This window comes from Chiroxiphia lanceolata, chromosome 4 (assembly GCF_009829145.1).
Source record: "Chiroxiphia lanceolata isolate bChiLan1 chromosome 4, bChiLan1.pri, whole genome shotgun sequence".
In the NCBI taxonomy this organism is placed as follows: domain Eukaryota; kingdom Metazoa; phylum Chordata; class Aves; order Passeriformes; family Pipridae; genus Chiroxiphia; species Chiroxiphia lanceolata.
Window position 1 is genome coordinate 41,413,618 of NC_045640.1, and position 12,746 is coordinate 41,426,363.

The 12,746-nt window shown below is 38.0% G+C and overlaps 1 protein-coding gene across 6 annotated transcripts in view; it reads left to right on the forward strand.

The window, feature by feature from the left end:
* The window catches only part of MARCHF1 (membrane associated ring-CH-type finger 1), a 228,733-nt gene that overhangs the window by 87,161 nt on the left and 128,826 nt on the right, over positions 1–12,746 (forward strand). The window contains exon 3 of one of the 6 annotated variants that reach the window (XM_032686037.1): positions 11,618–11,826. The exons of 4 other annotated variants lie outside the window; for them this stretch is intronic. In XM_032686037.1, coding sequence (XP_032541928.1) covers positions 11,728–11,826 — 99 coding nt within the window. In that variant the 5' untranslated portion in view covers positions 11,618–11,727. Of the gene's footprint in view, positions 1–11,617; positions 11,827–12,746 lie in introns of those variants that run through there. One more of the 6 variants, XM_032686032.1, reaches the window with a different exon arrangement.

A 12,746-nucleotide genomic window follows, 5' to 3' on the forward strand; every position in this document is an offset into this window, starting at 1 on the left:
AAAACTTATTTATGTCTGAAAATACTCTTGGGAAGGATGACTTCAGAATGTGTACTGGAGAGCAGTTGTAACCTTTTTCCTGATTGTTTTTGATTGGTATGGGTGAATGATGAAAAATTGTGCTCACTACAGGTGAAATTGCTGTGTGGAGAAGCTTGACACTCTGAAGTGCTTAGTGGAACTTAAAAGAACTGTAACTGGTATTCGGTCTTCTCAGGCTGGATTTTCTTCCAGTGCTTAAGTAGCGGTGTGATTACAGAACAAGTGCTTTTCATAGTCTTCTCACATTGCACAGGAGTTAACTCCAAAAAGTACTACTTTCACGTACTATTAAAGAGAATTTAGCTTTTTATTGAAGCCTGAAAGAACACATTTAGTCTTATCTTCCAAAGCAAAGCATCCAGGCAGGGGTAAGATAAAAGTATGATCAAATTAATCATGCAGTGTTTAGAAAGCTGATAATGGGTAACACAAAGGAATATGTAACTTAAATCTGTGGTAGAGGTGTGTTAATTTGGAATGAGTATTTAAGACACATGATCTGCATTAATTTGCCTGCATGTTTATGTTGGCGGGTGCTGTTCCTTTAGGAAATTATTTTATTGTCTTTCTTCTCCTTCCTTTCCTAGATGAATTACCACTGTTGGATGCTGAGCTCCATGGAAAAGTAAAAGACAAAACAACCCCCTCCAAACTCTTGATTTTTTTTGGTCAATTAGCAATGTGTTAAAACCTGAATAGTTCTTATTTCTGTATTTCTTCTCAAAAAATGTTCACAGGTTTGAAAGTAATCATCAGATCCTTCAGAACAGGAGCTTGAGGGATTTGTTTCTGAATCTGGGTTCGCTACAATTTAAAATGAGAAAGCTGTATTGCGATAATAAATTCAAAGCTAGTATTGCAATGTCCATCTAAGTGTAATAAATATTTACAGAATTAGGTAAGCATCATAATACCAAGCATTTGATTAGTAGTACATTTGTACTACTCTTGTGACTCTGCTTTTGATATACTTCCACAATTTTAAGATTAAATTATAAAGTTAATTCCATATTTTTTGTCTTGTAGTTTAACAACACTTTGAAATTCTTTTTATCTGGAGAAAATAAAGAGGGATGAAGAAAAAACTTGTTCATGTTTAGAAAAATGCTGTATCACACATTTCTATACTTAATTGTCTTTATTTAATCAGAAATATATTCCGTGTTTGTTAAAGAAGCAACCTTTCTGATTTCATTAAATTTCTCAGGCATGTAGAGTTTCACTCAGGGAATGTGTTTTGTTTTGAAGTCAGTCAGTGACCCCTGTAAAAATGTTTAATTAACTTTTGCCAATGTTAATGTAGTTCTATTATACTCAGCAGGCTGGATGAGCTCCCTCTGGTGGCTCATTTACATTGAGGGTCTGTTTCCTTTCCTTGGTATCTGTTTACTCAAGCAAACGAGGTTCTAACCCCAGGTATCAGCCAGGCATCAGTTCCTTCTGGTCTTATGCTTTATTGAAAAACATCAATAATTTTCTTACAGAATGAAACAACAGCTTTTAAATTCACAGCAGTTTCAGTTACTTTGCAAAATAAATAGATACTGGGTAACATTATAAGGAAATAAAATTTAATTACTTCCTTCTACGTATAAATCACACAATAGGTGGGTCACAGTAATTTAACAGTGGTGCCCACTTCAAATAGTTTACTTTTAAACTTAGGAAATATTTCGATATTAAACCAAAATATTTGGATATTGACCATGAGATTGTGGAGTTCAGTATCGGGCGAGGAGGAAGCAGGGCAGCAAGTAAGAATACAAACATGGACTTCAGGAGAGCAAATTTTGGCCCTTTCAGGGATCTTCCTGGAAGAATCCCATGGGAACAAGCCCTGCAGAGAAGAGGGGTCTAAGAGAGTTGGTTGATATTCAAGAATCACTTCCTCTAGATTCAAGAACTATGTATCCTGATGAGCAAGAAATTGGGCAAAGGGGTCAAGAGACCTGTGTGGAAGAATAAGGAACTCTTATCAATACTCAAGCATAAGCAGGGAACACACAGGTGATGGAAGAAGGGTCAGGCCACTTGGAATGAATATAGAGAGGTCAGCAGAGTAAGTGGAAATAGGACAAGGAAGGCCAAGGCCCATCTGCAATTAAATCTGGCCAAGGATGTCAGGGAAAACAGGAAGAGCTACTTCAAATACATCAATAACAAAAGGGAAAATAAGGGTAATGTAGGCCTCTTACTAATTGGAGGGGGCACCCTGGTAACAGGGGACACAGAGAAGGCACAATTACGGCAGAATGCCACCTTAACATCAGTCTTCACTGACAAGACCAACCCTCAGGAATCTCTGACTCAGGAGACCAGGGTAAAGAAGTGTTGAAAGAAAGATTTTCCCTTAGTCAAGGAGAATTGGGTTAGAGAACACCTAGGCAGACTTGACATCCACAAGTCCATGGGCCTCCATGAGCGCTGAGAGAGCTGGCAGACACTATGGCTAAACTGCTCACGATCATCTCTGAAGGGTTGCCATGATTGGGAGAAGTCCCTGAGAACTGGAAGAAACCAAATGTCACCCCAGTCTTAAAAAACAGCAAGAGGGAGGATTCAAGCAACTACTAGCCAGTCAGCCTCACCTCAGTTCCTGAAAAGGCGATGGAGCACCTCATTCTGGAGACCATCTGTATCCACATGGAGGACAAGAAGGTGACCAGGAGTAGTCCGCATGGATTCACTCGAGGTAAATCATGCTTGACCAACCTGATTGCCTTTTACGATGAAACAACTACCTGGATTGTTGAGGGAAGAGCAGTGGATATTGTCTACCTCAATTTCAGCAAGGCTTTTGATACTGTCTCTCACAACATCCTTGTAGAAAAAGTCAGGAAGTATGCACTGAATGAATGGACAGTCAGGTGGACTGAGACGTGGCTGAACAGCAGATCCCAGAGGGTCATAATCAGTGGCACAGGCTATAGCTAGACGCCTGTCATTAGTTGTGTCCCCAAGGTTCAATACTGGGCCCAGTATTGTTTAATTTATTCATCAGGTCACAGAAGGCGATTCTGCCCCTCTGCTCAGCCTTAGTGAAGTCACATCTGGAGTGCTGTGTCAAGTTCTGGGCTCCTCAGTGCAAGAAAGATATGGAGCTCCTGGGGCAGGTCCAGCAGAGGGTAACAAAGATGATTAAGGGACTGGAGCATCTCCCTTACAAGTAAAGGCTGGGGTAGCTGGGCTCATTCAACCTTGAGAAGAGACAGCTGAGAGGGGACCTCATCAGTGTCTATCAGTATGCGAGGGAAGGGTGTCAAGAGGATGGAGCCAGGCTCTTCTTGGTGGTGCCAAGCAATAGGACAAGAGGGAACAGGCAGAAACTGATGCACGGGAAGTTGCACCTGAACACAAGGAAGAACTTTTTCACTGTGCAGGTGGCTACGTACTGGAACAGATTACCCAAAGAGGTTGTGGACTCTCCCTCAGTAGAGATATTCAACAACTGTCTGGATGCAATCCTGTGCAATGTGCTCCAGGGTCTGAATCACAGAATATTCTGAATTGGAAGGGACCCGCAAGGAGCATTGAGTCCAACTCTTAAGTGAATGTCCCCTACAGGGATCAAACTTACAACATTGGCATTGCTGGCACCATACTGGATGACCCTGATTGAGCGGGGAGGTTGAACCACTCAACCTGCTGCAGTCCCTTCCAACCTTACCCATTCTGTGCTTATGTAAAGCAAATGATTCAAGAATGCGAAGTTTGTGTTTTTAAAGTGGGTTAATCCTGTGGATGAACTGTAATATGAGTTAAAATGAATCTTGGTACCAGAATTCATTTAAGTTATTTCATGGCATTAAAGAGAAGCATAATGCATCTCACTTTTTATAGTGTTCTTAAAATTATGAAGCCAGGGCAATTTGTGGGTCAAAACCACCAGCAAATTTAAAATGAATTCTCCATCTCTATAATGTTAGTTTCCACAAATCCTTTTTAACTCCATACTGTTGTAATTTAATGGGATCCTTATCATACTAGCATTGAACTGTCCTCTCTCTGAAGCAGTGGGAGAAGTTTCAAACCCAAACAGCCAATGCAAACTGGACATAAGGTTAAAAACTCAGTTCAATATAGAAGAGTGCATTTTTCAAGGTATTGTCAATAAATCTGGTTACGGAATAGAATACTAAAAAAATAGAGAAGTTATAGTTCTTGGAATATGTATTTAGCCAAAGATAAAATTTTGCTTATGTGTTTCTGAAGGAAAGGAGGAGAAAGGAGTCACAGCAGATGAAAATAACAATGTTTATAATATAAGGTAGACATGTAAAATAAAGGCAAAAATACAGTATAATCAACAATAGACACCTGTAGGAAGTTGAGGAGAAATATCTTATAAAAAGTGGTTTGAATGAATTTTCATTTGGATGTTTTAATTAATATCTTGCATTTTTCTTATCCCTTAAACATCCTGGCAGCTGACATTCACAAAACAAATAATGCTTAGCAAACATCTTTGTAGGCTTTCAGTATTCACACAGTGGACCTTTTTTTTTGATCACAAATTGTGCATGTCTTTGTTCTTTGTCAAATAATGATCCAGAGCACAGTTCATAGCATAATACTGTGCACCTGAATATCTGCATTAAAATAAACAATCTTGGTCTTCCAGTCTAATTACATGTGGCTAGTAACAGAAGCAAATGAGTTAGCAAATGATTTCCTTTTGTACAGGTCTTTTATAACAGTTTCCCACTGTCTTCAAGTTCAGCATCTCCTTGATGTTGGTGATCAGAATTTGAGAACTAAAAGGTCTAGTATTTGAGGAAATTATTGGTGTACTTTTTTCAGGACTAAGAAGAATTGGAAATAACTTGCTTGGTGCACTCTGGAACTGTGTTTACGTTCTTGCAGCTGATGATAACTAGCATTTTCCAGTCATCCTTTCATAAAGAAATACGCTGCTCCTTACTATCAGTCTGTGCTCCTGGCTGCTACCTGAGTTCTTTTTCCTGTTCTACCAGTGCCATAACTGCTGCTTGTACTATTAAACTTCATCCTGTTTCTAATACTCTCATCTGGAAGACTTGGACAAGTCTTCCAGCATTGTGTCCAGGTCCTCCTGTGTTGACTGACAGCTTTGAAGGTTGGCCAAGAAGTTGAGTCCATTCTTAGCAAGCAATGCTGAAAGTCTTTTAAGATTAATGGATTCAGGTTTGCAGCGTTTAACCCAAAACTGTGAGGGTGGATTCCACTGCTTGCTAAATTTTCGTGTTTCTATCATAAAGACTGTTAACCACCTTATGATAGAGAGCTGTTTAAATACCTTTTTCATCTATGTCATTAAGAAGTGGGAAATAATGGGAAAAATAGTGGGAAGTAATATTTTAAGTGGCAATATCTTTATTTACCCTCTATTCTGAAGAGGAACATGGACAACAGCATTTAAATTTTGTATGCTGTTGGAAATGGGCAGCTAGACAGCATGGCATGCAGATTAATTCCACCACTGCAAAACCAGGAATATAGTTTTATACAGTGTAATTTTATGAATTATTACTGCCTTTATATTGCCGAAGGTCAGCATCGTTTGTAAGCAAACTGATGGTTGAGAGGTTAATGTTTATCACAAAGGTAGATGTTCATCATACTTAAACTAGAGAAGTAATAGGACTTTTTAGTGCTTGTGGGCATACACACAGGTTGGGTACTGCAAATTAGAATGAACATAGGATTCCTGTCTGGGTAGTGAGTAGGTAAGTGTCACTGCAGTATAAATATTTTTTTCAGTGGACACTGATAATTTCAGTTCTTCTGTAATGTAAGTTCACTAAAACATAGTCTGCCCATTTTACCTAAAAGTTGGTAATTGCCTTTTTTTGCTTATAAACAAAAAAAGCTCCAAGTAAACAAAAATTCTAAATTGGCTGTTCAAGTTACTGGCAGTTTGTAGAACTTTGCAAGTCTTCCCTTGTTGCCTATTTCATGGGGACACTGTAGTGTGGTAAGTGAATAGTGCTTGGTTTAATTTAAATAACTTAGTGCACACACTACATTGGAGGCATCCGTGAAAATCTGTTTGGCAGTGAAAATCAGTTGGTTTTAATTCTGTTATCTAGGAGATAATGGAGATAATTTGTTTAACTGCCCGGGGCAACATTTTATCCAATTTACCACCATTCTTTCATTTCTTATCTCACTTTATCTAAGTTTTGGCTGGTTAAAGTTTTATTTGAGGTACTGGTGATATTTTAATTCAGTCTCAGATATTAGTTTTTGATTTTTTAACTTGCTTTTTGACTTGTACCCTTCCATGAACTTGGCTTTTCTGATGTTCTAAAAATGTTCTAGGCTGTTCTACTTAGGCAATATCTGCACAGAATATGCAAGTGGCAAATAGATTCTTCCATGTTTGCACTCACTTCTGTTTTAGCTTCTCCGTGGAGCAGAAGATGACCTGTGCTTAGTACTGTTGATGAAAGGATGTGTAATAATGTACAATATCCTGTGAATAGCAACACAGAAAAATATCCAGACATTAGTTTGAAATTTTCAGTTGATTACTTAATACCTTTAATACACCTATACTGCTATAACATGCTGTATTACATTACATGATACTTCTCAGCACTTCAGTCAATTGCAAAGCTGAAGGAGGCAAAGGAAAAAGCCACCAAACCTCCCTGAGGGTCTAGTAACATGATGACAACATTCAAGTTTATACCAACTCCGTGTAGTATTTAAAGAGTGACTTCTGATATATCTTACAGCCATTCATTCTGATTTGCGAAGACTGCAAAATCTATTCATGTTTTTAAAATAACTTTTAAATATTGCTTTGATGAAGATTTACTTGAATATGAGTTCTGCTGAAAACTCTTGCGTTTCTGAGGCTCCTCCATTTGAAGCCAGCCCACAGTGCAGAACAGCATTTAGGACACACTTGTCCGATGGCAGAGAACAACAGGTTTTCCCATTCAGAGGAAAAGATATCTGAATCTACTGCTTTGGGATATTTGTGTTGTAAAGATATCTTTCATATTTACTGTAATTCCATGACTAACTTTGAACTGTAGTAGCCTTAAAGGATGGGAGAAGATCTAAAAGATTTTTCATTTTTCTGAAAACTTCATTGGTTCTATCAGTCCGGTTTGGTATCCCCGCATTAGACTACTGCTAGCTGCACTTTTAAGTGTTAGAAGCTCTGCAATTTAAAGTGGCTGTCCTTCATCCTTGTTGATCATTATCTAGTATGCATCTACTTCCACAGCTGCTGTATGTTCAGACTTTCTTCTTTGTACCTAAACTGTGATTGTAAGACAAGCTATCCCTGTTAGATGGTAAAAGGAGCATAGTATATACAGTGTTTGTAGCTTTTCTGTTTAGTTTTTGAGGACGAGTGAAACTCGTTCCTAAATCTCAGGACTATAGACGATATGTCTGTAGCCTTTTGTATATTGTGTATTCATAGCTAATGTATCTTTTTGACAAATAATGTGGAGTCCAAGCTACCAACTTGTAAGTGTATTATGCCCAATGATTTCTTTTTTTAAATTCAAGATAGCTTTGGCTGAAATATCCTATGATAGGTACACTACATCTTATCTAAACATCATTTGTGAGCAAAAAAGAATTAGAATTACCTGTTTCTGACAGTGGTATTTGTGGAGGTAAACTTATTATGGTTTTTTTCAATTAAAGAATCTTGTAAAATTTGAGATTCCGTAAGTGATGGCAACAAGGCAGAGATCTTATATAAGCTGCCAGTGAACTGGCAGTACACTAGTACATTGTTTCCTTGTAATTGTGTTAAAAAAGGGGTTGTATTGCTGTTTTTCATTCTCTCATTGACACTTGCATCACCATGGTCGAACCATTGACCATAGCTGATCAGATTCTCTTAGTTTGATGCAATAGTCTTGTGTAAATGGGTATGGTGAGAAGATAGTGTGCTCCTTATTAAATTAAACTAAAAACATTGTGTGATTGTGTGTATATAGGGTTACAATTCTTATCCCTTTTTGTTGTCAGATTCTTATGGAAATGCTTCCAGGGATGGTTTGTGCAGGGAATGCATGTGTCCTGAGTGTGAGAGAGCCATGGGTAAATGGAATAGGTGAAGAGGTTGCATGTGTTTCTGGCAAGAGCAGAAACATACATGGTGGTCTACAGCTAGGGAGCAGACCTACATTGTGAAACTCCCAGCCTTAAAGGATGGGAGATCTGACAGTTCACAAAGTACGTACTAAAGGGAGTGTGTTGGGTGACTAAAAACGAAGTTGGATCTTTTGGCTTATCTGAGTTGGGATTAGTAGGGTTTCAAACCATAAGCAAGAGGAGGAACAGGTGACACTTCTCTCTTCTGTAGTTACTTACTTCAAGAACTGTGAATTATATTTCAAAATGTAAATCAGTTACTAATGCACGCCCAACAATAGATCTCTTCTCTGACAATTTCATTTTCACCTGCTCCAGGTGACCAGTTCTCTTACGTCATTGTTATCTTCTTGAGACTAAAACCCTATCATGCTGCTTTGCAAGGCAGCTTCATACTTCACTGAGCAGTTGTCATGCTGTCGTTCGGTGAGGCATGGCACTGAAATTATGGCGCTTTGGGTGATACGTTTGCCAAAATTAGCATTCTTTAAATAGAACACCACAGGCTGATCACCGTGGAGAATGAGTGGAAATATATTTTCTAATGAAGAGGGTTGTGTGTGTATATATAAATCACTTTTTTCCCAACTTTGAAGTATGTTGGGACTCTAGGAGCTAAAAACACATTGTAAATTGAAATTGATAGTTCCATCGTTTCTTCAAGATGTGCTCTGATGTTGTACTGCTGTTCTGAGATCATGAGTGTATTAACACCTGTGCAAAAGTTTTACATTTTATAATTCTATCATAGTAAACTTGAAAAAGCAAAAGTTTTCCATTCCAAAGATGGAAAAGTTTAGTGAAAAATGATCCCAACTTCACCTCTGCCACTGACTTTTACAGTGTGCATTTGGGTATATCCCATATTTTCTAATAGCTTTGTTTATCATGAAGCAGTGATACTCTCTATATTTCTAGATATAGCAGTATGAGGCTTGGTTGTTTTTGCCACTTCTTTTAGCACTCAGACTAAGAGGAGCCATGTCCAGCATATGTACAGTGAAGGCAATTGCATATTAATATAAAATCTGCACATGGTGAAGAAATGTAATTAGTGAAACAGTCAAGCAGAATGTGAACATGGACCTCCTTAATCTTGGAATATAGCCCTTGTTTTGGACTAGGTTTTTTATTTGTTTCATATGTATTAACATTATAGGTTCACTCTGGGGGGAAAAGAGGGGCCACAAGACTTCATAATTTTAAAAACAACTAAGCACATCACACCCTTTAAGGTCTTTATTCTGCCTAAAACAGACATAGGTGGGATTAAAGAGATTACTGGTTAACCTAGAAATCTCTGATTTAAATCTCAAGTTCATATGATTTATTGGCACAGTATCAAAAGGCAGGTTGATTTTTTTTTTTAAGCTTAACTAGACACGAAAGCATATATAAAGAAAAGTTCCATTTTAATACCACAAACCCACTACTTTTCTGTCAATGTTTTTATCAAAGAGGTGAGTGATTATCATGACAAAGCAGAGCCAGGTTTAGGAATTCTTAATCTGGTTGTGCCTCAGAGAAGGAACAGATTTTTCTGTAGCTTTAAAACTTTCTGTTAAACTGAAAAGGAACATTACAGTCAAATTTAAGAGTAACAGTTAGACTTTGCCTGCCTGGTGTATGACATTTCTTGTCTTTGAATACTTCTGGAATAAATTTTTGACTTATCGCTGTCTGGGTAGAGTTGGAGCTTGTCTTTTTTTCTTTATTTATATTCAAAATTCAGAAAAATCTCCCTGTATACATTGGAACCTATTTAAACTTACATTCAAACTAATTTTGAAATAAAGGAGATGAAAATGGAGTAAGCATGTAAAATACAACTAAAAATGTGTAAAGGGACTGTATAAATGGCAATAGACTTTATTTTTTTGTAAATCTATTCCATGACTATGGATATATAGAATATATATATATTTTATAAATATATAAATAAAAATGCGCAGAAATACATGTGTCTTGCAGCATCTGTAAACTCCTAGTACAGATTATGTTTCTTTGTTAATGCATTTGATAAACTCTTATGTTACAGCGCGTCAATATACCTTAGTTTAGACCAGTGATGTAAAACTGAGATGACAGCGTGAGCCAGATCCCAATTTATCTCAGGCTAGTCCCTTGTAAGCACTATTGACTCAGACTGAGAAATAATAACTAAAGTAGTGGAGTAGTGAATCAACAGTATTTTAAATCCTCCCCATGGCTTTGTAAGAGAATCCAAGCTGTATAAATGCTATTATTTCTTGTTAGAATTCCAAGTGCTACTGTGTACAGCTAGAAATTACTTAAATCAAGGCTTGGATAATGTTTTTTTTTCTTTAATTGACATATTAAAACATTGGTGTTTGTTCTGGGTGGTTTTTTTCCCATTTCATTCCTGTGTTATTTATACAGTGCTAAGAATTTGACTTCTGATGTAATAATTTCTTTACTATTTTTAATCAAAATCAGTTTTGCTGGCATTTCTAATGGTTGTCAAGAATAATAAATTTTTTAAGGAAGCATAAATGTTAAGAGTTTCCTTTCTTCATATCCATTTTTGTAATACAGCACCTGGGATATTCTTCTGTTATTTTACATTTTAAGGGGGGGGGAGATGCTGAAACAGTTTTTCTGGGTGTTCTGCTTCTTGTTAACTGAGAGAACTGAAGCTGTTGAGAGGGAGAAGCTCACGTAAATGACATTCTCAGAGTGTGTGAGTACTATAAAGGCACGTGTGTGTCTGCCTTTGGCTTGCCCTGCTGAGCTGGCTTCTCGTGATGTCTCGGGAAAAGACAAGTGCAACAAAGGGTTAACGTTTTACTATCAACCTCAGAAAGGCACATTTGCAATCCCTCCCAGTCTTGTCTTCCTTTTTACACCTCATTTGCTCACCGCTGCTATTCACTTCAAGGCAGATCCTTTGACCTAAGCAGCTTACTGTAGGCGCATGAAGGACACAGCAAGCTATCCTGTGCTTTTAAAGGAGGAGATTTTGGCTCCAAAATAGGACACTAAGCTTTTCAGCCTTCTGCTGCTGTACCTAGTCAGCACGAGGCAGTGTCTGGGGGTGCTTAGTGGACTCCTGTGGAATCGGATGGGAAACAAAAGCAGAAGTGGCGCTGCTGCAAATGTGGGAGCATGGGTCCGTTAGTGGGAAGACGATTGTAATAAAGGCCTGCGAGACCCGGGTTTCCTTGGTTTCCCATGACAGTTATTAGGTAACGCAGAATTGAATTGTCTCCCACAGTGCTCTTGGGGGATAGTGGTGTGAGGGGGGTGCTCCAGGGACACAGACTTGCAGCAACTCATCACTCTAAAATGGAAACTCTCTGGATTGTTGTGCCTTACTTCTTTGTTTGCTGGTCTCATTTGTGTTTGCAATTTTCTCTGCTTTGCTTTTTTTTTTTTCTTTTTCTTTTGATGGAAGACCCTGGCGTATGCTATACCATTTCTCAAATAATATTTTCCCCTTTTTATTTAGAGCTGAGCTTGGCAAAGAAAGGATATGAACAATTATACAGGTGGGCTACTCGGGGGGAGTGAAGATATAAGGCATCCAAACAGGTACTGGCAACCTGCAGCACTGTAAAAATGCCCCTCCAGCAGATTTCTGTAGTTCCAGCACGGGAGACTGCCAGCAATGGGAGAAGTTCAATGGGCACAAACAAAGAGAAGAGCAAGGAAGTCGAGGTAAGAGGAAGGTTTTGATTTGCTACGGTAGGACAAGTCTGCCTTTGGTAGCCAGTAGGTTTGGCCCCTCAGCAGGATGCAGTGTGCTGGAGCGTTGCACAGTACACATGGGTGCAGCTTTAGCACACTGCAGCGAGATTCTGTGATAGCATCATATCAGCACTACAGAAAGAAGGAGCCTATTTTAAAAACAAAATAAATAAATGAAGGAAGTTGGAAACTGGATTAGGGGGTTCTAACAATTTCATTTAAGTGCTTGCAGGTGGCTAGTACTGGCAGTCACTGTTCCCTATAAGCTGTGAAGTAGCAGTTTCTTTATAACAAGTGGATGAAAAGTAGTTTTAGTAAAATTTTCCTATCCTGCTTTAAAACCAACAAAATACCATTTTGAAGCTTGTCTTTCTAATGCACGTGTTATTCATAGGAAACATAGGCATGAGCTCTATTGACTTAGTCTTTTAGAGGCATCAGTGTTTAGATATTATCCCTTGACTGACTTTCTTTGATTCCTAAACCATACAAGTGTTGTTTCATCAGTAATATTGTATCCTGTTGTCTCTCAGTTAAGAAGAAACGTAGATTCGTATTATATTAGTGGTAGTTACAAAAAAATACAGAAAATCTGTGTAATTTAGTGGCATTTTTACCTACCTGTTGGAATCTCTTTTGCTATGTATAGATTAAACATGCATTGTGCAAGACCAAAAAAAAAAAAAAGACATCCCTTCCAAACCCAAAACATAAGTAGTCTGTTTGTAGATGTAGCAGTAAATGTATATAACATAGACATCTGCTTTTTACAGACATGTTTCTTGTCTCTATGTTTTTCTTTTCCTCTCACTGTATGGAAAATAAGGAACTATTGGGAAAACAAACATGATGTCTTTAAGTATTGTCTGAGAGGACTGTGACAAACTGCA